The 27684-nt window shown below is 42.8% G+C and overlaps 1 protein-coding gene across 1 annotated transcript in view; it reads left to right on the top strand.

Annotated features, from left to right (window-relative positions):
* nckap5l (NCK-associated protein 5-like) overlaps positions 1 to 27684 on the top strand; it is a 36408-nt gene that overhangs the window by 7128 nt on the left and 1596 nt on the right. Inside the window, exons 2-12 of the mRNA XM_079183059.1 lie at positions 9591 to 9676; positions 17614 to 17754; positions 18129 to 18197; positions 18289 to 18327; positions 18420 to 18539; positions 19378 to 19470; positions 19722 to 22663; positions 23174 to 23303; positions 24642 to 24714; positions 26040 to 26327; positions 26697 to 26848. Coding sequence (XP_079039185.1) covers positions 17614 to 17754; positions 18129 to 18197; positions 18289 to 18327; positions 18420 to 18539; positions 19378 to 19470; positions 19722 to 22663; positions 23174 to 23303; positions 24642 to 24714; positions 26040 to 26327; positions 26697 to 26848 — 4047 coding nt within the window. The 5' untranslated portion in view covers positions 9591 to 9676. The remainder of the gene's footprint in view (positions 1 to 9590; positions 9677 to 17613; positions 17755 to 18128; positions 18198 to 18288; positions 18328 to 18419; positions 18540 to 19377; positions 19471 to 19721; positions 22664 to 23173; positions 23304 to 24641; positions 24715 to 26039; positions 26328 to 26696; positions 26849 to 27684) is intronic.

The following is a 27684-nucleotide window of genomic DNA, read 5'->3' as shown; positions in this document are numbered from 1 at the left end:
AAAATATGACTTGTGCATTGTGAGTGTTTCAATAAGCTCCACGATGGCGATATTAAAACACTGAAAGTACCCAAACATTCATCCATCGTCACCTCGATGATCGGACATCTGGGTGACTGTGCGTTAGCTTGTTTGATGTGTTTCCATTCACGTCCCTGCAACGGCGACACTCCGTCCTCGTCTTATACACCGGTCTCTGTCTGTCTGTCTGTGTCTCTGTGTCTCTGTCTCTCCCCCGTTGCTGTTGTAGCTGACCAGGAAGCTCCAGCGTTTAATTTGCACTCGCCATGGTGTGACTGACTTCACATGCCAATCATCACATGTCGCTCACGCACGACCACCGTACCGTGACTGGTTAATACGAACACAGGAGCCGTGACAGCCCTCCGGTGAGCTGATTGGCCAGTAGTCGGGCTGATTTGACACGTTTTGATCCTCGCAGAATAGGTTGCCATGTTAATCTACTACAGTTACCGTGGTGATAACAGTGAGTCAGCGTCATGGTACCAGAAATGTACAGTGAGCTGCTATAGCAGCTCTATAGAGCTGGACGGGATGACCTGGATTAACTTGTCTGGCCTCCGCACCAGCGTGCCTTGTTCAACCTCCACATATTTTCCAGGCATGTCAGGGTTCAGCAGCTTGGTGCGAATATGACTCGCCGAGGAATCTGGTATTAAAGACGTTTGCTGACTCTCATGGAAATGTAGTGTGCAGCTGGACAAGATGTCAGTCTGGTTACACAGCTCGTAGTCTGGTTGTCGGGGGGACGTGTGGAGTATTTACGGTGGTATGAAACCTGCTTTTTAATAGAGGCCACGACAAATGGTTTTCATTACCGGGCTTTTATGATTGCAGAAGTGAACTAGAGAGCGTGCTTTAAATCTTTTTTTACATGTGACGGGGTTCTAAAGATCACTGTAGCTCTGGAGTGAAAGTTGAGAATAAGGCTGCAGCCAATGATTATTTTCACAATCGATTCATCTGAATAATTGTCTTAATTAATTGGTAAAAGGTGCAAGATACGAGATTGGGAGCATTTCGATTGCCTCTCTGCGGCCCTCAACATGGCGTCCCCTGAGCTGACAGCTTGTAGCTAACGGTGCTAACGGTACAAAACTACGGCACACCTGACCGAGCTAACAGTGATCACCTGAAGGGGAACCAGAGGGTGGGTGCTACGCTTCTACGGCTTTGAGTATATTTTGTATTTGCTCCTTTTATTGATGCACTCTTTGTTCTGCACCTGCTGCACAATAATTTAGGGATCTGGGGTTAAATAAAGTGCTGTCCTATCTTACAGGCCTATTTAAACGGCTTGTTGTGTCTAAGATACCGTCCAAAACCTGAAGGTATTCACCTCGATATCAGAGAAGGCAAAGACATCCTGTGAATATCTATTTTTAAGAGGCTGCAACCAGCGATTGTTTTCTGATGTTTTTATTTAAGACTTGACTTGAGAATCGAAATAGCTGCCAATTCATTTCGTCTTGATCGATTTAATCGTTTAAGCTCTACATGTGAAGGTCATTTCTCCTGGCGTGGCACAAGCAGCTAACATAGCTCACAAAGCCACCGATGGCTCGCCGGCTTCAACTCCTGACTTCCTAATGAGGTCCGACTGAGCCGAGGCTTCATGCAAATTAACACAAGAGGCCTCCACCGACACCGCCGGGGTGTTTACGGCCCCGGCTTTAAACCCTGCACATCTCCTCGCCGAGGCCCGAGTGTCACATTTCTTGTCGGTGGATTAGCTCTCCATCCTCTCGCGGAGCCGCGGCCATCAGTGCCCGTTAAACTGTCGGTCCCTCAATGGAGGTTTGTGCCCCTCGAGTCTGATTTACAACTCTAATTCAGAACTTCCCAGATATTTCGTTCGCTTCAGCCGCCGTGACCACAAACAACCGTTGACCATCTGCTACCGGATCGTTGGTTTCTGTATTTTTACATGGCCTGTCTGCTGATTAATCTTCTCAATTGTTTGTTTAGTCAAGTAATAGTCAAGAAAAATGTCCGTCTTCCAATCACTTTGTTTCTTTGAACTTGGTAATATTTAGTATTTGTTTGCTCGAAAAATGACAAACTATTAATCTATTATCAAGATAGTTGCCTTTTTCTATTGATTGACTGATCAATCAATCAGCAAAGTGTCTACTCTTTAGAAATGAACCATTATCATTTCCCAGAGCCCAATGTGTAAATCACTTGTTGTCTTACAGTAAAATGTATTCAGTTTAGGGTTGTTAAATAGAAAAGCATCAAGTCCTTTACTTTGACAAGCCAGAACCAGAGAATGTTTGGCTTAAAGATGAATGTTCATTTTCAGTCTATCAGCTAATCGTTCCAGATCCGGTCTTTTTAGTTTTGATGATTTTGTTCTTTGTTTTTTCGGAGGTTCGTGAAGGCACTTCCTTGTTGTCATCTTACATTATCATGACAGGAGAAACTGCATGTTTTAAAAAAAAAAAAGATGCGCGACGTCCTGCTTTACATGTTGTTTGCATTGAATTTCAAATCGGTACCATGTGTTGGTCCAGTCCAGTTCTTTCCACTTAGTTTCCAGGCAAGTTTCCCTCCATTAAGACACACTTTACTCTCTTTATGTCCACATTAGCGTTGAGTTTTCTGAGTTGGGGAAAATCCTCACTTGAGGGGAAAGTGGACGTCGGAGGGAGGTGACAATAAGGCTTTTATGTTGAGAGTTATCCTCATTTCCCTTGTGTTAGCTCCAGGGGACCATGTGACCGGCTCTCATTCAGGTCATGTCGGCCTGTTCAGCCTTTGACCCTCTTAGAAGGGAAGCCGGTCCCTCAATGTCCCATTCATGCCATACAGATGTCTGTGTGCGTTAACGTCTGACACAGCTGAGGTATGACGATCCCCTGACTGTCCTTCATTCATTGGTTAACCGTTTCTGTGCTGTGCTGGTGACAACTAGACCGATTCCTCCATTTGGTGAGCAAAGGATAGATTCACTTTTTTTTCTAAACCCCGTCTTAAAACAATACTTAGACGCCTCAATGAACATTGAAATAGTTGCTGCTTGCTGTAGTAATTCATCTCTGTTTCCAGAGTGTTAACACACTTGAAAAGTTGCTGTGTTGGTGAAAGCAACATGCTATAGAAACAGACTTGGGGAATAGATCTTGATGCACATGAAGCTAGGGCTGGGCAATGTGGCCTAAACATAAAATCAAATGCTATTTACACATTTAAATTATAATTATTTTCTTTTCTTAAAAACAAACAGAGTAACTTCGATGCCTCTTGAAAAAAATGTATTTTATCCCTTAATGTTGCATGTTGTGTCGTAGAGACGGAGAGATGTGGTGTAGACAGAGTACAGCGACTGTGCATTGTTCCATTCACATCATGTGTGTGTGTGCAACGTCAACGCATTGTCCTCTTCTCATACATAAGCCTCCCTCTGTTGCTGTTGTATCTGATGGGAAACCAGCAGGCGGGTCTTACAGCGTTTTCATTTGCTCTCGCATTCTTCTTCTCACAAATGCGAAACTACGAGAACATGATCCTGCTTAATGTACAATAAAGGAGGTGTTTTAGGCCGCCGTCTCGTGCCACACACTGCCACTCGTGCCTCTGTTTGAGATGCGGCTGCAAGAAATCAATCGTGCTGCTGCTCTAGTTTGCCACAGACTTTAGACAATCTTTACAGCGGACAGTGTTTTGCTCGACACAATGGCTTTCTTTGTGAACAAACTCCTTACTTTAATGAAGTAATAAAGAGTACAATATCTAACTCTGAAAGGTAGGGGAGTAGAAGTAAAAAGTTGTAGTACAAGTACGTCAGTTTTGCACATAAGTACAGTTTTTGAGTCCATGTACTTGGTTTGTTCTTCATCTCTTACTTTGTTGGCACATTGTGAGATCTTGTAGTGACAGGAAGAAAGATTACATCAAGTAAAACAACGCCTCATTGTACATTTGAGCACCTGACTGTTAACATATCCATTAAAACTGGTTTGAATGGATATGTTGACACGCAGTGACGCTCCCGTGCAGGTTGTCTCTGTCTCCCAGCCACTAGGTGGACAGAGATTAGAAGCCTGGCAATGAGGACAGACTGGGCAGGACGGCCACATGTGTTCAGTAATAAGAGGATAAATCCTGACTGGACACGAGCTCGTTTGATCTGGGTGATTTTTGATGTGAAGCTCAGCGTCTGTCGTGTTTTTTTTTTTTTACCTTTGATGTGGTTCAGTCTTTATGACCTGTGCTGTGTTTTGTCTTTGGGGTTTCCCCTCATTGTCCATATTGTATTTATCACTGTCTATTTGTTTGAAAGCGGAGCTCACCGTCTCTCATTTCAGCATTCAGAAGTATTCCGATCCACACTGTGGAAATACTCCTCTACCCTGCATTCAAAACTTAAGTAAAAGTATATAAGTAGTATCAGCTAAATGTCCTTTAAGTATGAAAAGTAAAAGTAGTCATTGTGTCAGTGCTAATTATAACTCCAGTCATATACTGTTGGGTAGTTTAATCTACAGGAATGCAACATATTCTATAAGGTCATAATGCGTTTGTAGCGTCTTTGTTTTGTGAGAACCACGTACCTAAAAAGTCAACTTCTCGACAGCCCTGTGTTCGGCTTTGTGACGATGCGTTTTCATGCTGATCCAAGAGGGTTTTAAAAAAGTGTATTTAGCTTAAGAAGTGTGAGGATTTCTCAACTCGTATAGGGAACACTTAATCCTTCAGTTTATCAAAAACATTCAAAACCAACACATCTGGTGATACCTGGCTTAGTAAAGTAACCAAAGCTGTCAGATAAATGTGGTAAAAAGAACAATATTTGGCTGAGATGTAGGACGTTGCATACAATGGAAATACTCAACTAAACGACAAGTACCTCTGTGCTTAAGTGCAGTACTTGTGTACATGTTCTTTACTGAAGTACCCCACTGCATTTCACACATAGAAATTGAAATTTTGCTGTGAATCTGGGACAAACTGTATACTCGACTGTTTTGGTCAAATCTGAATGACAATAGCTTGAAACAACTGACATTCATGTGAGCACCCCGGGGCGCTTTATTTTGCCTGTAGGAAGTCTGTTGTGGGGGCCAAATCGATTTGGGTCAGGTCTCTTGTCGACTCAATTAGGGTCAAATTGAAAAAAGCTAAACTTTGACTTGAATGCATATAGATCTGCTTTTTTTAAAAGAATAGTTTCCAGAGGCGGCAGTTGGGCTGTTTTTTTCTTCCGTTATTACTTCATCGTCTCATCCTCCCACATTCAATAACCCAAAACCTGTGTTTTCCTCCTCCTGTTGTTGTTGCTGTTGTTGTTGTTGCCTTGGCGCCCAGTCATTTTGTCATCAGACTTGGTTTAGTGTGTCTGGTATGTCTGAGCATGATGCGCCTTCATTAACTAGGAGAGCAGATGAGTCACACAGGGGGGGGAAAACCTGCAGAGATAAACCACACCGAGACACTCGTTTAGAAAGCCTCCGTGCTGCTGACCAGTTGAGACACGACACAGTTTAGTTGAAACATGCTGCTGCTGTGATAATCATTCACTGTATGTGAGAAAGTAACGGAGTTAGGGTCGAGACTAATTGTCGGTTGATTGACAAGGTGAACCTGGAGCTATTTGGATGAACAAAATGTTAAACGTCTCTTCTCAGATGTGAAGAAGCAACCGTTTTTATAATCGATTCATCATTGAAGTCAATTTTCCCTAAAAAAAATACCAAATATTTACTCATTCCAGCTTCTCCATTGTGACGCTTGTTGTGTGACAGTAAATTGAGTATCTTTGTGTTTGAACAAAACAAGCTCTTAAAAGAGGTTTTATTCACTTCATTCATTTTAAATGCCAAACAATAAATCAATTGATCTACGAGATAATCACCAGATTAATCCGTTTATTGAAGGGTTGCAACGGACGATTATTATTGATCTGGCATCTAGTTTTTATTCAGTTGATCGATAGTGAAAGGTGCTATTACAGTCAAAAAACACCAAATATTCTGTTTATATTCAGATGCAGAAAATGATAATGTTTGAGAAGTTTTAACCAACACATGTTTGGAATTATGATAAAAATGATATATTGATGTCACCTCAAATTGTTTAAATAATTTTGCACAGCGAAGATGCCATTGCTGCTTGAGCCCGATACTGATATCTCTTTAAACATAAATGCATAATGTAAACAAACAATATTGATCATAAGTCATTTAATCCTTTTATATTTGTCTTTTTTTTTTTTGTGTGACATTTTACTGTGTAAAAATGAACTTGTCAGCGCCCTCTGGTGGACAAACTATGTCACAGTGCCACTGTTTTTAAATGACTTTAAACCGCAATGTCTACTGATCTGCAATAAGGTAATACGGGCCGATTTGTTGGTGTCGCTCTACGTGTCACATATAACAGTCCAACCTCAGCGCAGCCTCACAGGACTCAGTCCAACACTTATTACCGCTGTGATTGAGGAAGACAATCCTCTTAGCACAGAGCCTGCCTTCTTTCTAGGGCACTGAATGGTTCTCTGCAGAAGTGCTGTCAGTTCAGCCCGGCTGTCGGATATCCTCTCTCTGTTAACTTCCTTTGTCCGTTACATGGTAGGGTCTCTTTTGAAACACAACCCCCCTCTCCACCTCTTTATGGGCCTGAGCCGGCAGCTGCAGGGTTAATGTTTAGAAGCAGCAGCAGCAGCAGCAGCAGCAGCAGCAGCAGAGAGGCAGGAGTTGTAGCAGGAGGAGGAGGAAGAGGAGGAGGGGAGAAGGCGAGTGGCAGAGAGGTGGGGGCTGGTCCACAGCTGTTGTAGTAGGCAGGGTCTATTGGGGTAGGAAGCCTGCCTCACTCGCCCTGGAACAATGGGAGACATGGCAGCCTCTGCAGACAGCACAGACACACACACACAATGCACATGCCCAAGGACAGGCCTTCTCTAGCTGAAGCGTAGAGGAAACCGGCTTCCTCGCCTCACTCGCAGGGTGACGGCACTTTTAACAGGGAGGAAAATAATCTCCGCGACAACAGCAGCCGGAAAACCGAAATGTAAGGTTGTGTCCTTTCTGTTGCTCTCTCTTTTTTTTTTTTTTCACCTCTTCTTCTGCTGTGAGGAGACCTCTGGATGCGCCGCCTGGATGACTGAAAAGGCAGCAAGAGGACGGTGAGCTGACACAATATGTGTGCTTGATGGAGGGCGGATTTGTGTAAACGTGTGAATACTGGTTGAATATTTACAGCTGACATGGTGTTTTCTGGGCTTCTAGTTGTGTCTTCCTGTTGTGACGCGGCTTCTGTGTCTAAATGCAGCAGATTTTGACTTGTTTGAGTGTTAGAAGATGTGACAGAGAGGGAACACGTGTTTTGTGAGGTTTTTTGGTGTTGACTTAACATGAATGGACTTGATGATGACTCTTGGGGCAGGTCTGTGTGTGTGTGTGTGTGTGTGTGTGTGTGTGTGTGTGTGTGTGTGTGTGTGTGTGTGTGTGTGTGTGTGTGTGTCTGTGTGTGTGTGTCTGTGTGTGTGTGTTTAGTTTAGCATTGGTATCCGTGGGCTAGCTTACATTTTAGGAGCTCTTTTACGACACTGCGTTGTTTTTATTTTAGCCGAGGAAACGCAGAATAATGTCGGATTGTTTCGGTCGAGGCAAACAATGTGTCATAAATCTGCCAAATGTGTACGCCGATGGTGGACAGCGCAGCCTAAATGTTGTTTGTGTTTGATGAAACAAAAACACAGTCTGTGTTGTATCGGAGACGGAGGAGCCCGTGATGCGTTTCCTCCTCGGGTGTGTAGGTCGCCTGGCACAGATTCCAAGAAGCATCCCTGCGATCAGTTCGATTGCTCTCAGTCGTACATGGCGCACAGCCAACCTTTCAGGCCTTTTTGGGAAGAAGGGAGCTCCCTTCCCCTCCTCCATCTCCCTCCCCCCACCCTCCCCCACTATCTCTCCACCGCCTCCGCTCCTCATCCCAAATATTGCTTGTGTACGATTCGTCTCGGTTCTTAAAGCCAAACATCAGACAGGAAGCGGCACCGAGGGAGCTCCCCCAGCCTGATTCTGTGTCACCCACATCCCTCCTCCTCTTTGATATTTATCAGTATTAATGATGCAGACAATCGCGTGGTGATGGTGTGTCTGCATAAAAAAAAGAAGGAAAAAAAAAGACTTTGGCCTACATTTTCAGTCTTCCCTGATCTTGTTTAATTCCACCATGTGAGGATTTAGGTTTTTGTCACATTGTTTACATCTCCCGCCTACACACTTTGTCTACACAGCAAGAACTTCAATCTCCGCCTTTCCCAGATTGGCAGATGGAAAGGATGGTGTTTGACATATCCTGAGACGGCCTTGCCTTTGCCAAATCCTCAAGAGTGCGACTGACATGATTTAAGAAGCTTTTGTGCATTTCTTCTTCTTCTCACTGCTTCGGCTGAGTCGCCTTTGAAACTGTTTTTTTTTCCCCCTCTGCCCTCATTCCATGAATCTCAGCTACTCGTCGTCTTCTGCTGCATCATTCACTCAATATTTCATCATTTTCTCAGCGTCCAGCTGTCAGAAATCAAAGTCTGCCCTCTGCAAATATATGCTGGTGATGTGAAATCGCCGAAGGTCTCTTGTGCTTTTTAATTTTTGAGCCCTGTGATCTGCAGTCTTTGTGATCGTGCGCTCATGACACAGATCCCAGATCCCGGTCGGCTTCTTTTCTCAGGACCAGGTGTACCGAGGAGGGCACTGCCAGACCCGATGATCTGCTCTTACTCTATTAAAACCCAGATTGAGAGGGCAGATGCTCAACACCTCTAATCCCATTTCAGTTTGACAAGCTCTAAAAGGATCAGGCCGTGTGACCCTTTTGGAAATGAAGAGTTTACGCTGTGGCTCGGCGTCTAAACATGCCTGAGGTGATCAGACAAAACGCTGGCTGCAGAGACGCTACCGCAGACAGCGTGTGCCATTTAGGCCCTAAAGGAAACCTTTGTATCAAAGTGAACATAATTAACAAGGGACTCTGTTAATGGGGAATCCCACATTACACCGAAAACTTTAAAAAGAAATCATTGTGTGGCACTTACTGTGTACAGTCCTGTGTTGGCATAAAGGGGGAGTTCTTAAACGCAAACGTCTGCTTAATTATTCATCCGTCTTTCTTTCATTACACTTTACAATGACTCAGAGATGAAAGGGAAGACGAGAGCGAGATAGAGGAGTGGGGGTTTGTGGTCTTGGCATTGCTGGCGTCTGCCGAGCGCTGGTATCTCCCGAGAGCAATGGAGCGTCTTCCTCTCCTCCCCGGTTTCCTGTTAACCAAGAGATCGAAGGAAAGCTGCAGCCTTTGCCCGCCACACGACAGAGGTGACATTGGTCCGCCCCCCCCCCCCCCCCCGATGACCCTAAAACACCCGCCATCAAGCTTAACTTTTCAAGATCTCATGACAAGGGGAAAAATCTTCTGATTTCTATCTTATGATTTCAAGACACAAATAGGATTTGCGGAGATGTCAGGAAGTGGTTTTCTTTTCACTGGAAAGCCTGATGGAGAAAAGATAAGCCTGAGGTTTTATTTCTTTATTTAAATGTGTCGTTGTGCTTTCTCTCCCTCAGCTCCTTGGTTTTGTTGTTGGGAGACAGAGGTGCCTGACAGGAGACTGACTCCTCTTCAAGGATCCTAACGAGAGCTGAAACTACAGGTGAGTGTCTTCACCATGTAGTCAACTGTATCACTGATCTAAGGTTACAACTAACTATAGCAGATTCATTGTTTCCCAGAGGAAGGTGATAGTTGTTTTAGGGCTGCATCAAATGTTTTCATTCTCGGTTAATTTGCCGGTTGTTTTCTTGATCTCAGACAGAGGTGACGCATGCCCTCGACATCTGGGTGTTTTGTCCAAAACCCAAAGATATTAAATTCACAGTGATATAAATCCTCACATCTGAGAAGCTGGAACCAAAGAATGTTTATAATCGACTGAATCAATTCATTGATTATTAAAATGATTTTCTGTCGATCCAGTAATCGATAAGCCGCCGTAGTTTCAGCTCTAATTAGCTTGTTTTGACGGAATTAAAGTTCAAAATCACCAAAAGAAAGCAGAAAATTGTCACAAAAAAGATAAATCAATTACCAAGATATTTTTTGCTGAATCCACAATCAAGCTTTTGATTTGCTGGTTTGTCCACTGAACCGTCAAAAACCAAAATATATTAACACCGTTGTGTGTATATATATACACTATATTTACCGTTTTATACGTCAAAGAAGAACAGAAAATTGTCAAATTTTAGAAGGTGGACTTGGACAATGTTTGACTGAATGTGTGATTGTCAAAATAATCGCAAATACATTTTTTTTAATTAATCTTTCAATGTCAGAGATTAGTGAAATCACCCATCAAAGTTTCCCGGAGCCCAATGTGACATCTTCAAATGTTTTGTTGAGTCCAAAACCCAAAGATATTCAGTTTTGAACAATATAAAGCAGTATATGCTCAGATTTAAGAAACTAGAGCCAGAAAATGATTAATCGCTTATCAAAGTAGCTGTCTGTTAATTTCCTGGCGATCTACTCTGATCAATCATCCGGGCATCTCATTTGTTCGTTATCGACAGAATGTGTAACAGTTTGTAGTTAAAATCAGCTTCCTGAATTGGACAGAGGTGAAGATGAATTCATCGTTGACCTCCTTTCCTCGGTGTCTCTGCTTGTTTGTCGTCGGGCTCGTTGGTATCACTGAAAATAAAAGATAATAAAAACACTTTCTGTCTCGGTGATAAAACGCCCATGAAAAGTCACACCGACCTTTGCGGAAGTTGCTGCTGGGTAATTTGTTTAAAGGACACCTTGGATATTTATTTACAGTAAATGACACGTTGGTTTTCCTCTGGTGTCAAGTTTCACTTTATTTGTGTGCTGATGAAAGCTCACCAGTGTCCCCACGGCTCACATTCTTCATGTTCAGGTGTCCATTGGAGAACAAAAGCAGGACACGCTCACTTGGCTCGGAGGCGAACACATGAGCCTCTCTGTGTTGTTCAGTGATTGGACCTTTAAGCTGCGACAGCTGAGCCTCGTTGCTCTTTGTTTACACTTGGCAATGTTGTGTTTAGTTGCTGTATCTTTTTTGACAGGGCTGGATTTTTAAGAACGAAACAAAAAGCACTGTGCTGACGTTGACCTTTAGTCTTATCTGTTCTTTTATTTGTCTTCCTCCTTTGTCTTTTTTCCTATCTATTGCAGCATTGTTTCTTTTATTCGCTGCAATCATTTTTATAGTCGCAGTAAAAAAAAAGAAGAAATGGGCAATATGCATTAAACTTTGACTTCCCCTGTGAAGGTATCTCATCAGGGCTGCGAATAATCGTTAGTTTCATTATCTACTAAACTGATGATTATTTCCTCAATTAATTGATGTATCGTTAAAACACTAAAAAATGCTCCCACATTGCACAAGATAATGTCTCAAACAGTCCCAAACTCATGTTATATTATTCAGTGTACATATATCAAAAGAAAGGCATTTAAATTGTCTCATTTGAGAAGCTGGAACCAGTAAATGTTTGGCATGTTTTCTTAAATTTGGTAAAAATCGATGGAGCAGAGGCCGAGATATCCTGAGAATTTGTCTCTAAATGTCAGGAAAATGATGGAACCTACATTTCCCACAATGCAACTGCAACATTTCTTTTGAACTCCAGACCTCCAGTTTGTAACACATTCTTAAGACTCAAGCCCAAACTGAGGTAACCCCTGATGACATTGCCATGACTTCATCATGACATCATCAGGGTTCTCAAAGTTCCCTTCAGAGCCACAGAAGACAAAATACAACAGTTTTCACAAGTAGTTTCACAGTCGGAGGGAACAGCTGCTGTTTTACAAAAAAACAATTGTAATAATAATCTATTAATATAATGTATAATAGTATAACAGTCACAGGAGTCATGTTCCTGATTGAACTGACTTGCTTTTACTTAATGTAGGATACAGGACTTTTAACTTGTAACGGAGTACTTTCACAGTGTGGTATTAGTACTTCAACTTGAGTAAAGGCCCTGAATACTTGCTCCACTGGTGTACAGAGCAGCGTCATTAGCTCTCTTTGCATTCCCCTCGTGGCTTCTCTCTGACAGCACCAGCGGCTGTAAGTCTGCCAGCAGAGCTCTGTGGAAGGAGCTCCCTGACACTGCAGCCCCACCGGGACGCATTGACCCTCTCCTTTGCCCCCCGTGTGTGTGTGTGTGTGTGTGTGTGTGTGTGTGTGTGTGTGTGTGTGTGTGTGTGTGTGTGTGTGTGTGTGTGTGTGTGTGTGTGTGTGTGTGTGTGTGTGTGTGTGTGTGTGTGTGTGTGTGTGTGTGTGTGTGTGTGTGTGTGTGTGCGTGCGCGTGCGTGCGTGTGCGGTCGCTGGCTCTCAGTCCACCACCATGATGACAATACTGCAGTTCACAAAGCAGCTGGCAGCTTTCTCCCTCTCTCTGCATTTAAATTCAGACATTAAGATGTTTAAGTGCTGTACATCTGAGATTAAAAAAAGGGCATCAAGGCAAGCTATAAACGAAACATAAAGCTATATAAAAAACAAACTTAGAGCTGCAACGTGCTGCAACAGTCATTTGCATCATTTGCGTTGCTTGGTAAGCAGATGCAGAAGCAGATCTTAAGTTTGTTCTGCCCAGCAACGGAAATGATCAAACAGAAAATTAGTTGGCATCTATTTTGATCATCTATATTTATCATTTTAGTCATTTTTCGAGCAGATCATTCTGGTTGCTGCTTCTCCGATATGAGGATTTGCTGAATTTCTTTTTTTTTTCTTCTGTTGGTCAGGCAAAACAAGACATCTGAAGACATTGTACTAAACTTAACTACTAGGAAAACGGGGATGGACATTCAAAAATTGGCAGGTTTATCAATAATTAAAATAATCGTTGGTTGCAGTATTTTGTCCCTAAACGTTTTTAGTTTTTATAAACCAACAGGAGTATTTAAGCCTGTGCAAAGATCTGAGCACTGGCGTGATTGTGTGATTAATAATGACTGAACCCCTCCATGTTCTTTCATCAGTTGGTCTGCTCTTTGATTGGATATCAATAGGTCTTAGATCCAGCACTTGTTTCAGGCCTGTTGCATTCTGGATAAAAGGGACTCAACTTGCTTCTTTCTGGTGGCATTTTCAGCCAGGCTTGTGACGTTAACTCTGCACATCAAACAGAAACCGCAGCCGCAGAACCACATTCTCGTGTTTATATTTAGCTGCACTTTTGTTTGTCTTTTTCTCCACGCTGTAATTTCCATGTGAATGTTCGCACAGGGAGATGAGTGCTTGTATCTCAGCCCTGCTGCCCCGAGCTTTAATGTGCATTAGGTGAAGAGAAAAGCTGGTATTTATAACCGCTCTGTGTCCAAGGTCAAACGGACGGCTAATATCTGCTTCCGTTCTTGGACGGGCTGCATTGATCAGCCCTCCATTATACGTGTAGATTTAGCTGCGTTCAGTCAATCGCGGCTCAATAAGCTCCCTACACTTTGGATGGTGCTGCTTAGGTTTGTCAGTCAGGCTTCACAATCCACAGTGACGTTCGATAATCTTCCTGTAAACGCTTTGCAAACAGCTCCAGTTACATGAGGCCCAGCAGGTCTCTACTGACTTCAGTAGTGAGTTTTATACTCGCAGTATGTTTGATACTGGTGCCAATGAGGTGACGCATTAGGGCTGCAACTAACAATTATTTTCATCATTAAATCCGATGTTTGTTTTTTTTCTCAACTAATCAATTTACCGTTTTAGTCTATAAAACATTACAAAAACTAAAAAAAAACAACTGTTGAAATGCCCAAAGTGATGGCTTCAAATGTCTTGTTTTGTCAGACCGTCATATATTCAGTGTACTATAATAATGACATAGATAAAATAATCTTCTCTACATATGAGCTGGAACGTTTGGCAATTTAGCTTGAAAAATTACTTAAATGATTAATAGATTACATGAATGAATGCCAGTACATTTGCAGTGGATCGCTGCAGCTCTACTTCTTACTGTGTACTGTAAAAATGCTTTTCTACAAAAGCTTCTTTCAATTTAACGGATAAAGCGGCTGTTATGTATTTTTTTTTGGTATCGTGAAGAAATAACATAAAAAGACCAAAACAATGCGTTCGTCTGTTTCTCAATACTTTCCAGTTTCACCAGACTGGCTCTAAGCCCTAAGACCATTCACTCTAGCTGAAGACATAAATCTTTTAAGCAGCTGTAATCAATTATTTTATCCTAACAATGGATCACATGACTGCGTGTATGTGAAAGGAGTCGCTTATAGTGATGAAACCACAGAGAATCTTTACAAATTATCACAGACTCTGCAGTTCACTCGACAGAGTCGGAGACTTTACAGAGCTTTTTAGCGTGATTCAGCTCATGGTTTTGGTTTTATGGCCGGCGACTTGTTTTGGTTCACCCTCAGCGCTCTGATCACTCTACCTGACAGTCAAAACTATAACTCGATGGCGAACATAGGGGAGGATTTGGCAGCTAAGAGACGGATATTTCCCTCAGGAGTCGTCGGAGACCAAATAAACGGAGCTTAAAAAGAGGGAATATTAGACAAACATTCATCAGATGGACACAAACATGACTTCTAATGAATGATAGTGTTTCTCTGTAACTTTTGGATGTGTATATAGACCACAACAAATCTGTGAATGCAGGTTTAAAAACAAGTCAGGTATATAGATAGATTTATATACTTTCATGTTTAAAAAAAGGGTCAGTAATTTCCTCAACCAGCCGAACACTAGTTTTTAGCAAAAATGACACAAAGACGGGGATTTATGTGCATTTTTGTCTGCGGATTAGTCCACATTTGGTGCTCTAGTGAGTATTTGGGTAGCAGGACCGTGTATGGGGGATTACAGTGTGTGTTCATGGTAATGAAAGAACATGTCACCCAGTTCACTGGTGTGTTTTTTTATTTTATTTTATAGTTTCTGGACAACAATGGAGCTCAGATGGGCACAGATGAATAATAAATATCAGGCTTTGGATACACAGACGATACTTGTTAGTATCATTCATTGTTGGTTTTGTTCTTTTCATGAGATTTAATGACTAAAAATAGGCTATAGGATATCAATAGGAAATGTCTGATCAAGGAATAAGTGAAAGTCTGATAATCTGACCAAAAATGTAGGTACGTGATGGTTTTCGTGTGCTAAAGACACATTTTAGTTGTGTGGTCCGCTAAATATTTGAAGCTTTCTTTGTACATTTACACATACGTGGTGGTTTGTTTGTGTGTCACTTGTAAACTGTGCCAGTTCCTGATTGGCCTCCAGCCACAGAATTAGGCTCGTCTCATCCGCTCTAATGACTCCTTAAGATGTGATGGTTGGATCTGGGTCCATGTCGACACACCTATTTCCCCTCTGACAACACACACACATACCCACAGTCACACACACACACACACCTGGAGCCATGCCTACTAGACTGGTCCTCAGCCATATGTCCTGCAGGGTAGCGTGCTCACAGACTCAGGCAGCCTGTGCAGCTCAGCGTGGTTTCTGCAGGTTGAGCTGGTGAACTCGTTGAAGCTGTAGAGGAATATGGACGCCATTCTTTCTCTACAGTCCATCTGAAACTATCCGAAATGATGCAGGATGGATGGATTAATGTGCTCAGTAATCCTAAATACACTGTAGGTATGATGTCTCTGCCCTGTAGATGAGACCATGTCAAAACTCCGAAGCAGCGTTGAAGCGAAATGTTGTGTCTGTCAGATAAACGGAATATAAACAGTGTAACGGTGGTAATATGGTTAACGTCAGTGTTGGAGATGAGAGCTGTGTCTGATGTGAAGCAGACCTCGGCTCCGTTAACTGGTGTTTGTTTTGGTTTGCTTGGAGAAACCAGACGGAAGAGGTTTACTGCAGCAGGACACATCAGATACGGTCAGGTAGGGCTGCAATGATTAGTCCATCGACAGAAAATCTATTTGGATTAATCATTTAAGTCATTTATGAGGCAAACGTTCGCTATTTCCGTGTTCTGAAATGAGGGTTTGCTGTATTTCTCTGTTCTAGATTAGATCAAATTGTAGTATTTAGTAGAGACAACAAAATGCAGTTTAGCATCTTATCTAAAGTGCCGAAAGCAGTAGTGTGGAGTACTATACAGATTAAACAGTAATGAAAAGCCTCTAAATCGAGCAGTCAGGGGTAGATATGGATATGCTACGATACATACAGTATGATCATCTTCAATATCTGAATTTGAACTTTTACAGTTTTCAGTCTTATTTACTTTTACGTAATCTCTTCAAACGGCGTCCTCCGTACTGTGATTATAATGTTGATACATTCATTATTACTGTAAGCTCAGCAATTATCTTTGCAAGGCGCAGTGAGTGCTTAGTGGACTTCTTTTGCCCTGGGCTTCACCTCACAGGCGGCATTAAGGCTGCACTATGTGATTAGGTTGTTGGGAGAGGAAGACGCAGCTATGGGCTAAAACAAGATTCAGCATTTCCAACTGTTTTTGTTGGATTACCATTATAACGGAAAGCACAACAACCTATTTCAATGTCAGTCACATTTGGGAAAGTGATTTAAATACATTTATTATGATAAAGATGCCATTGTTTGGATTGTCTTTTACTATAATGTACGCTGTTATTGACTGAACTAATACTTTAAATGAATTAGTTAATTCCTCTGTAGAGCAAGACTGTTTATAATGAGACTGAATTGATCTTTTTAACGTGTAACTTTTCATTCATTCAAAGGTTAAACTTTGATATGGAGTCAGTTACCACCTTCTGAGTATTTAATTTACCTTCCCACAGACTTAAAGGCAGTAGTGGTCATTTTGGAGAATATAAAAGAGTGTTGCTACAGTCATAATGTGTTGTGTTCTAGATTAAGAATTATTATATGAATTATATAATGAGGTGAAAGCCCCTGACTTCATCGTGTCCCCCCCACCTCTGAAACCTAACCTACGTTCTTCTAGGGGCAGGTGTGGATGCACAGATCTAATGTTTCCTTTCCTGATAATGACTCTGTATCTGGAGATTCCCTGAGTTGAGGTGTCAGAGTACTATCGATCCGATGCGGCTACTCACTTTTTCACAAATTGAAAATCTGTATACCTTACTGCTCTGAGCTCGTTGCAATTATTTTATGTGAGGTAACATGAGACCAGGGGTTGCTGAACTGAGTCAGCAGCTTGTATGTAACCAATAACGGAAACATTGTTTTTTATTATGATATCAACAAAGTATTTAATGTGCTGCATATCAGATCGGTGCATACAGTAGGAGCAGGATAACTGCTTGTGACGGGTCAGCTGTGAGGTGTCCTACCAACGTTTAACTATTTCCAAATCTGGTCCTAAATACTGTCAGATCCATATCTGTTAAAATAATCTGTTGTGCGTATGAGAAGAACCTTTTATATAGTAGCTTCAGCGCAGGGTAGCAAAGGGAAATAAGATGTACTGTACCTTTTAAGGAATGGAGGGCATTCTCATAACGTTGGTCACCGTCCAGAGCGGCTCGTGTTTTATTACCGTATGTTGTTTTCCCAGAAGATTGTGATGGTGATAGCTGCAGTGTCACCTTGTGTGTTTACAGATGAGAACAATGTCTGATGAGACAGAACAGAGGATGTGTGATGAAGACTTTGGTTCGGACGAGGAAGGCGAGGAGGGAGACGTGGAGTCCATTCTGGAGGACAACAGCAGCGAGCTCATGGACCGACTGAGGGAGCTGGAGGTGAGGAAACAATCAAAGCACACGCATTGTTGTATCTTAGCTTAACATAAAGGCAAGAAACAGGGAGAAATAGTTAGCCTGGCTCTGTCCAAAAGCAACACAATCCACCTCCCAGCAGCTGTAGAAGGAAGCTCATAAATGAACACGTTGTTTTAAACATACGAAGTGTAAGTTTTATTTGACTGGGACCAGTTTGACTGCATTTAATCGTTCTATATAAGAAGTAAGACTGTGTTCACGTCTGACAAATGTTTTACCAATGCACCTGTATTTTAACATATATTCATGTGTGCTGGGCAGTTAAATGTGCATGGCACAATAAATGACGTAACTAAATAACTGCTGTTCGTGTTTAATTGTTGTTTTCCTCACAGGCAGAAAACTCTGCTCTGATGTTGGCGAATGAGAGTCAGAGAGAAGCTTATGAGAGATGCTTGGATGAGGTTAGTTCATGTTGCGGAATATAATGTAGAAACTAAGAACATCATTATAAAGTCGTTCTGTGTAAAATGTGATGTTCTCTGGTGTTATCAGGTGGCCAACCACGTGGTCCAAGCTCTGCTGAATCAAAAGGTAACAGAAAGCTGCATTGCTGCGTCTGTGGTTGGATTTGAACTAACTGTAGCGTCATCAGGTGTCTCACTGCTCCGTGTGTCTCTGAACAGGATCTGAGAGAGGAGTGCATCAAGCTGAAGATGTTGGTCTTTGACCTGGAGAGACAAAACCGAGCGCTTTGTGAGCTCTTTCAGCAGAAGCTGCCCAACCACCCCACTGCTCACTACCAGGTAAATCAGCTGTAGTGATTCATAAGTGACTGTGTGTCATGTGCACTCTGAACTTCTTCCACTGAAGCCTTGTGGAGTGCTACTGCTTATGTGAATCAAGCTAAGAAGGCTTTTGGGTCTCCAGAAGGAGCTCTGTGAAGCTGCATAAATGTCCTTGAGTGATTTCACTTGAATCCGTGTTGTTTCAAACTGAAGACTACACATTTGAAAGTGTTGAAATAAAAGTGTGAAATAAATCTTTGGGTGTGGAATTAGAAGAAAGTAAGCTTACCGGACCTCTTGAGGCCACTGCTAATCTCCGCTTTAGGCTAGCAGCTTGAGGTTACGTTAGTCACTACTAGCATAACACAGCCAAATCTCCTGCTGAACTCTCAGTGGTCAAGTTGCATTGTGGGTAATGTAGGCGCCATGTCAAGGAAGGCGAATGTGTGAAATACATTTTAAAAATGTCTCTGGTCTATTTTTGTCCTGATTTTTAACTGTCAATGACAATGTTGTTGAAGTGCGTTGATAAATTAAGTAAAAGTACAGAAGTATTATCATCAAAATGTACTTTAAGTATCAAAAGTAAGAGTGCCCATAATACAGAATGCCCCTATAGGTTGTAACAATATTGATTGTTAATTCTCAAAAACCACAGGAAGCTGTTAATTTATTTTTCACCTCAGCCTCATTCTTTCAGACGCTGCTGAGCCAGTAATGGATCTCAGGCTTTTCACGTCTGCTCTATATTGTTCCAACAGATGTCAGGGCAATATAGCTACTAGTTGTCTGTGTATACAATAAGCTGTAGTGTATACAGTGTCATCATAATTGCCTCATGAATCTCCCATTACAGGTCCAGGCAGGACCCCTCCCAGACTACAATGCACAGCTGCACAATGACTCTGCCAAACAGGCGGAGCCTGCACAGACTGAAGCACAAGCCAAGGTGATTATTCCAAAGCCTTTTCCAAACATTAAGAGTGAAACAACAGGATTATATCAAAGCCTCTTAGTGAGACCTGTGTGTGTGTGACGTGATAACATGCTCTGACATTTGCTCTGTTTTCAACTATTGTGCTTTTAAAAAGCTGATCTGCCCTGTACTCATTTCCTGTACGCAAACACTCTAAAGGTCTTGATGAAATGAATTGTTTGGCATTGAATTGTGTGCTGATAGAGATCTATTTTTGTCCAAAGGGAAATGGCTACCGCACACAGCATGCCTCCCCGGGCCCTCGTGGCCCTGCCGCCTCCATGGAGGCCCTGTCTCCCTTCTTCAAGAAGAAAGCACACATCCTGGAGGTACTTCGCAAGATGGAAGAGACGGACCCTCTGAAGTTCCACCCGTCCACCGCAAGCTTGTCTTTCTGCGACTACAGCCAGGTGCTTATGTCCACAGAGGCTGTTTTGGCCACTGCGGACCCCCTTCCACTACCCTGCAAATCCCACCACACACACTGCCACTACTCCTGCTCTGACACTGACTCACACCAGCGGGTCAACGGCGACGGGGCAGTGAAGTGTGAAGGAGGGAACACCTGCTGTTTACACTGCAAGAAGAGCCCAGACAGTCCTCCAAAGCCATGCAACCACGTCTGTAGTCCTTCAAAAGCCAACTCAGCCACCCAGAGCCATGTAGTTCCTGCAGCTGCTACAAGCGAATGTCACAGTAAGAACCGAACGGCGGAGTCTGTTCCCCCGTCTAAACAATGCACCAAGAATGAAGCCCACCAGCAACCAGCAGGCGCTACCGCCCACTCCTCAGTCACGGAAACGGCACCGAATTTGGAGGTGATGGAAGTGGAGCAAGAGCAGGATAGCTCTGAGAGTTGTCTAAATGCTAGTGTCTCTGAAGAGCTCACTGGTTTCTGTCCCACCTCCCACCTGCCCAGTTCTGTGAAGGAGAGCGCACAGATCTCCCACTGTGACATGGAGACGAGCGATGGCGTTCACAACGGCGTCAAGCCTGCCATGTCGAATGACGCCTCAGCCGTCCCTGAGAAAGACTGCACAGATCAGGAGGCTCCTTCCGTGAGAGCCAGTGCCTCCATCAGCCCCAGCACGTCGTGCCTCACCGACGTCAAAACCGCCGCCATCAACTCGCCGTCCAAACTGCTCAAGTTCTTGAAGATTCCCACGATAGGGGAGAAGTCTCAACCTTCAACCTCTGCCGTCCGTCTGAGCCCCCAACTCACCCGCAGTTCCAGGATCCCCTGTCGCACAAACAACTATGAGGTGTACCACTCACCTGTTCCCACACGCAGAGCCACCACCACAGAGAGGTGCAGGCAGCCCCCTCCACCGCCCTCCAGGTCTGAGTCCTACCCTGCCACACACTCGGCGCCAACCTCACCTCCTCAGCCTGAAGACGTCTCCGCCCCGCCCGCTCAGGATATAAGCTACAGCAGCTTCTCTGCACCTAAAGCCAGTGCTGCTTCAAAGATGGGAGCTCCTTCCTCCGCATCCTCATCCTCACCCAAAGTATCTCAGAGGGTCCCTCATTATGAAAATGTCTGCGTTATGTCTACCAACTCCAGAGAGGAGGAACCAACCCAGGGCCTTGAAAAGAGAACCACACTTCCATCCCAAATAAAGGCGAACGGGGGTGAGAGGAAGCTTGTTAAATCGTTACCCGAAAGTGTCCTCAACCCTCCTCCTCAAAGAAAGCAGTCGTCCTCGTCCACGTCAGAATCCACATCAGATGAAGAAGAGGATTCAGACAGCCCAGTGTGGGTTAACCACCACAGCTTGCCCAACACATCCGCCATCAGCAAGGTCGCGCAGGGCAGAGCCAACTTCTCACAAACCAGAGAGAAACCGGCGGCAGATGTGAGGGAGATCATTGTGCAGAGCTCTGAGGTTGTCCAGCAGCCACAGCAGCAGCAGCAGCAGCAGCAGCAGAAGCAGCAGCCGCCGCCACCTCCAGTCAGGAGGAGCGACTCCTCTTCCATCCCCAAGAGGCCTGCGGCCGGGGCGCCGAGACCCCAGGCTGACTCCAGTCACCACGCTTTCAAAGAGAGGCTGGCTGCACTTGGAAAGCTGAGGAGCTCTGAGGATTTACAAGTCAATCTCAGGCCGGTCGACACAGTGAATGAGGGCACATATGAAGAAGAAAGGAGCAAGGAGCCCATGGAGCTCCCGAAAGAGGAGCAGAGACATTCAAAATACACAGACTCTTTGGACAGTAAACCTAGAGTTATTAGTGGTGGTTTGAAGTACCCGGGTTCATCTCAGCTGTATGAGCAGGCTGTCAAATCTTCTGGTTCAGTGGTGGTTAAACAAGAACTGTGCGTGACCAAGACAGAAGTCTCAAAGAGTAAAATTGGTCTGCCGTCCCCCAACACGGATGCTCCGCAGGTACTACGCAACAACATTAAGTGTCCTGGCTCCCTGAATCTGGCCTATAACCTTAAACCAGTTGTTGGTCCTCACAGTAGCAACAGCCCCAACAGAATTCCCCCAAAGTCGCCGTCCAAACCTTGCCAGGGCACGCCCGTCCACAGAGGGGGGAAGCCCGCAGAGGCCCCACGTTACTCGTCCAAATCAGAGGAGAGGACCAAGATCGGCAGCAAAGGGAAAAAGAATCCTATGTTCGGAGACAGCCTGCCACCTCCTCCCCCGAGACCTCCAATGTCCGAGGGGGAGAAGCCGTTGCCGCCAGTTCCCAGCCCACAATCCGCCATCGAGCAGAAGGTTATGAAGGGTATCGAGGAGAACATGCTGAAGCTCCAGGAGCAAGACAGAGGAGGACAGGGCATCGAGGTCAAGCAGAAAGCCTCCAACGGCATCGCTAGCTGGTTCGGCCTGAAGAAGAGCAAGCTGCCGGCGCTGAGCCGCAAGACGGACGCGACCAAAGCGAAGGACGAGAAGAAGGAGTGGAAGATCAACATGCCCTCGGTGGGCAGGGACTCTGTGAAAATGGCCACCAGGTGTAAAGAAGGAGTGGAAGGCCTGAACATCTCGTCTCTGATGGAGAAGGCAGAGGGGCTGAGGAGGGCGCTGGAGGAGGAGAGGGCGTACGTGGAGCGGTCGGGGAGGGGTCACTCCTGTGAGGTGGTGATGGACCCGGCTCAGGGACAGCTGGCTGTCATGTACAGGGGAGCACGCTCTGACAACTTCATGCAACAGCTGTTGAACAGGTGAGGACTCAACAAGGTCAAGTGGATTGTAAGGCGGCTTAATAACAAATAGTTATTAAAAACAAATATAAATTAAAGGAACAGTTTGGCATTTTGGGGAAAAAGGCTCATTTGGCATATCTTACCGTTTAAGGAATAAGTAAGTGGTTTCAGCGCCTCTAAATCAAATACACTAGACTTTTTTGCTCTTCTCATCTTACTCTCAGCTTTAAAGTGAATAAGAATATTTCCAAAAACTATTTCTTTTTTTAATATTCTTTGTGAAATAGTTTTGCGTAATGACACAACAGGAATAAGTAAAACATAAATAGATAATACGTACAATTTTAAAGTAACTAAAAAACTAAAGAAAAGAAAAGAGTTGAGTTGTGGTTGTCACTACAGTAATGATCCTGTTTGAATAGTCTGTATTGCAAACTATCCTTTTCAATGGGAGAATGCTAACACTTAATTTTTTCTGGTAAAGCTTGGACAATTTAACTCAACTTGTCTTGTGTTTGATAAATATAGAGTGGACGGGAAAGACGTGATCAGCGTGCCCCAGCGTCGGCTCTCGTTCGATTGTAAGAGCTCCAAGCCGGTGTTTTGTCAGCAGGGCGACATCATCAGTCACACCACCAGTCGTGACGATATGGAGAAGGTACTTCGTTAGTTGCACTTTAATTTATTTCTCTTTAGTCAGACACAAACTGACACCATGTTTATATTTACAATAGTGATAAAACAAACTGACTAGGAGGAAGACACAACTCACTTTCATTTAATGCATCAAGCTCTCAGGTTTCATTTCATTTACTCAAGTACTGTAATCAAGTACAAGGTACTTCTACGTTATTTGAATATTGCCATTTTATTCAACTATATACTTCTCCTCCACTACATATCACACAAATGTAGTGTCTCTGACAGCTAAAGCAACTTTCAGGTTGCAATTTCTTTTATTCCCTTCCTGTCCAGTGAAAACCAAACCATCTCTCTCCAGATGTGTTGATTTTGAATGTTTCTGATAAACTGAAGGATGAAGTGTTCCTTTGAGGTTGAGAAAATCCTCCGTCTTCTCTGCTAAAAAAACTAATAAAAACCCTCTTGGATCAGCCGGAAAATCCTTCATCACAAAGCTGAAAACGGGGTTCTTTTTCTGAGCTCATGAAACGTTGACTTTAGAGATACATGGTTCTTACAAAACAGCGACAGTATGTGAAGTATGTTCGGATTTTGGTATTTCTAACTTTACTTAAAGTTACTACAAGGAACTTCATTTTGTGTTGATTTTTGGTGGTCTCTGTGGAAGAAAGTGGTGGTTTTTCCGAGCGCCAGAGACCCTTTTAGAAGATCTTATCATTTTACTGCTGAAGGGTCTGACATTCTGCTACGAGCAGTCCTTGTTCTGGTTCTCTCGTGGCTTCCGTCCCTACAGCGAGCCCAACCATACAGCCTGGGTCTCCAGCAGGGCAAAGCTCAGCTCCTGGTTGGAGGATGAGAGGCGGCTGCCCGCGCCGAGCTCTCTTCCTCCCGCCAGAGCTTCGACTGCAGGTTGAAGGCGGAAGCAAAGCCGGATCTGGGTCGGTCTGCGGTGGGCTGGTTTCCTGCCAGAAACCGCTCTGGAGTCTGAGCTGACGGAGTATCTGGTGAAACGGCATGATTTCATCTAAGGAATGGCACCAATGACAAGTAATAAGATAACTATGTAGAAAGAGCCAATCTTCCGCTGATGGTCTCTTTAATTATGTAGGTCATTTAGAGATGTCAGTATTCAATTGAGATTGTTTCATAACCAGTTCAAAGTTCCTTGCAGTAACTTTAAGAAAAAGAATCTGAAGACCTCTTCTAACCCTGGTGACGTTTGTTCAACATCGTGTCATTTTTCACAGCTAAACTTGGGTTCTACTGCTGTTCGACTAGTTTCCTGCATATTGGTGTAAAGAGCCGACTTTTGGTACATTTACTCCATCTGCTGCTTTGTTGTTTTTTCACGCAGGGATCCGACAGAATAGGCAAGATCACATCAGATGAAAATCTTGCAGATTCAGTTCACTCTCAACACTTTGCAGGTAAGACTGTCTGTCAGGAATTTATCAGAGCAAAGAAATATCACATCTTTTTTAAGGTTTATGAGCGTTACGACCTTTTTAACGCTGAGTCAGACTTGTGGCGAATGGACGAATGAATATTTAAGAATTTAAAAGTGAGAAATACAGTAAATTACTACATTTTAACGTATAATCACAGGAACACATCACAGGTTAGCAGTGGTGGAATGTACACTTACTAGAGGTAATCAACGTGAGTCATAAAAAACTCAAAATACAGCATGCCATTAAAGGTCATAGCATAGTATGCTATAAAACTATAATAAATATTTATAAATAAGTATTTCATAAAAGTAAAGAAAAAGTCAGACTATATAGTATATTGAAAAATGTATTAGTAAAGCATTTAGAAAACAACCATAAGAAAAATCTAAATATAGTATGTTGAAAAAAGTCATAGTATAGCATGTCGAAAAATGTATTAAAGTCATTGTATAGCATTCATTCATAGTATAGTATGTCCAAAGAAAGTCATACAAAATTCATATTATAGTATGATGAAAACAGTCGTAGTGTAGCATGTCAAAAAGTCGTAAAAATAGTCATAGTATAGTTTGTCGAAAAAAATCATAAAAAAGTTATAGTATGTCAAAAAAAGTCTTCATATAGTATGATGAAAAAAGTAATTAAAAGTTCCTAGCATAGTATGTCGAATACAGAATTTCTATAACTGTTTTTTTTGGGGAGTGATATTTGTTCGGTTTTATTTACACAGATACAGTCAAATGTATTTGCGTATATATATTATTATAGGTCTATGTATTATGTGTATAATTAACTTTTTTCATATTCATGATATTAAAGAAGAAAAACCCACACACTAGAGGCACATACACATGTTTTATAATATCGGAGTGAACCCACAAGACAGACGGGTTTGGAAACATTTTTTAATGCTTTTTTTGTTTTAAAGGACTTTAATCTGTAAAGTATTATCACACTGTGGTATTACTACTTATACTTCAGTAAAAGATCTGAGTGTTTCTGCCTATACTACAATCCATACAGTTTTCAATCAAACCTAATTTGCACAGTGAGGGCAAATAAATTGGCTCGTACCTTAATTAGCATATCAAGGGGAAATAAACCAGGTCACGCCCCAGAGGAATATCGATTCACCACTTCAGTAAAAGATCATATAAATAATGGGATATTCATTAATTTACTCATTTATCTCTTCATTCCTTTGTGTATTTTTATTTATTAATTTGTTTATGTGAGCATGTTGTTTATTCATGTATGCTTCTCCACATCAGTCAGTCACTGAATGTCTCCTTTCTCTGCAGGTTCTGGTGCTTCCACGTACACCCTGGACAGCGGCATCGGTACGTTCCCCCTGCCCGACTGCAGCAGCAGCAGCAGCGGTGCGGCAGGACGGAGCCTGTCCAAGACGAGGGCGGGGGCCGAGCGCCACTCTTCTGGCTCCCCGGGGAGGGCCGGCCGACGGGCCCGCACCCTGGACAGAGAGCCCACGTCCCAGGAGGAGTGCTACGTGCCTCACAAACAGCTGATTCCTACCATTCAGTATGGCGCCGTGCTGGAGGGAAGAAGCTCCGTCGGCGTCATCCGTGAAGGTGCATAGTAGCATTCAGGGCATTGTCAGATGTCACTTAGTTGTTTTATATAGCCTCTATACGTTGTGCTTTTGTACACTTCTTACATTTGTCATCGATTCACAAGGCTGAGGTTCTGAAAATGAAACGATACTAAAGAGTCTACAGTTGTGCTGTGAGGTTGTAAAGAACAGAGACATTACACAAACCAAAGTCAGTACAGATGCATCCTCTGGGGAACATGAACATATGTACAAAATATCATGGCAATTCATCCAGTGGTTGTTGAGATAGTTCAGTTTTTAAAAGCGTTTGTGCTCCTGACAGATTATATTTAGTGATGACGTGTGGAAACGAGATGAAACGAGTCTTAAAATTCTCCATCTACAGACAAAGAGGTCTGTGGAGCGAACATGTTTTCTCCTCGCTCCAAGACTTGGACCTTCCCCAACCTGAAGACGCCAGCAGGACCTGCAGAGGTTTACCTGGCAGTGGAGGAGGAGGAAGAGGAGGCCGTGTCCTTTGGATCTCCATTCAGAGGGGTAGGGATGCTGTATTATTACTTTTGAAATACTATACTGTGATATTTTGATGACATTTCAGACATAATATACTAGGATTCTATATGGATGTTTTCATCTTGCTATACTATGAATTGTTTGTTACTATTTGCAACATACTAAAGTACGACTCTTCTTAACTTGCTGTACTGTGACTTTTTACGACAATGACATTATTTTAAATATTTTACTACGACTTTTGGGGTTATAGTATGACTTTTGTGAAAAAAATTAAAGACAAACTATGAAATTGTATCACTTTTTCAACATACTATGTCTTGTTTCGTCAAACTATCCCGACTTTTTTAGGAATTTATTGGAAATACTATGCAATTACTTTTTTCTTGACGATGTTTCCCAAAAAACTATGACACTGATACTTAACTGATATTTTTATGACGTTTTTATCAAGATATATGACTTTAATTCCTTTTTTTAACTTATAATACTATGACTTTTATAGACATACTATAATATACATTTTTTCATATCTTTTTTCAAAATGCTATTCCATGACTTTTAGATTTACTTTACTATGACTTTTTTTCCATATACTATACTATGTAATTTTTATGATTTGTGGTATATAGTATGAATTCTGTATGACTTTTTTTCGACACTCTACGATTACTTTTTCATGACATGGTATAACCTTAGAAGAAACTCCCCAAATAAAATGCTTTAACAGGGGAAAATATGGAAGAAACCTCATGAAGCACAACAGTGGAGGGATCCCTCTTCCAGGATGGACATGCATGCAGTAGATGTCGTGAATACCTAGTAAACCCAAAAAGCAAAATTATGGAAAATCAGGAGAC

Source organism: Pholis gunnellus, assembly GCF_910591455.1.
Source record: "Pholis gunnellus genome assembly, chromosome: 2".
In the NCBI taxonomy this organism is placed as follows: Eukaryota; Metazoa; Chordata; class Actinopteri; order Perciformes; family Pholidae; genus Pholis; species Pholis gunnellus.
This window is presented reverse-complemented; position numbering and strand designations above follow the sequence as displayed.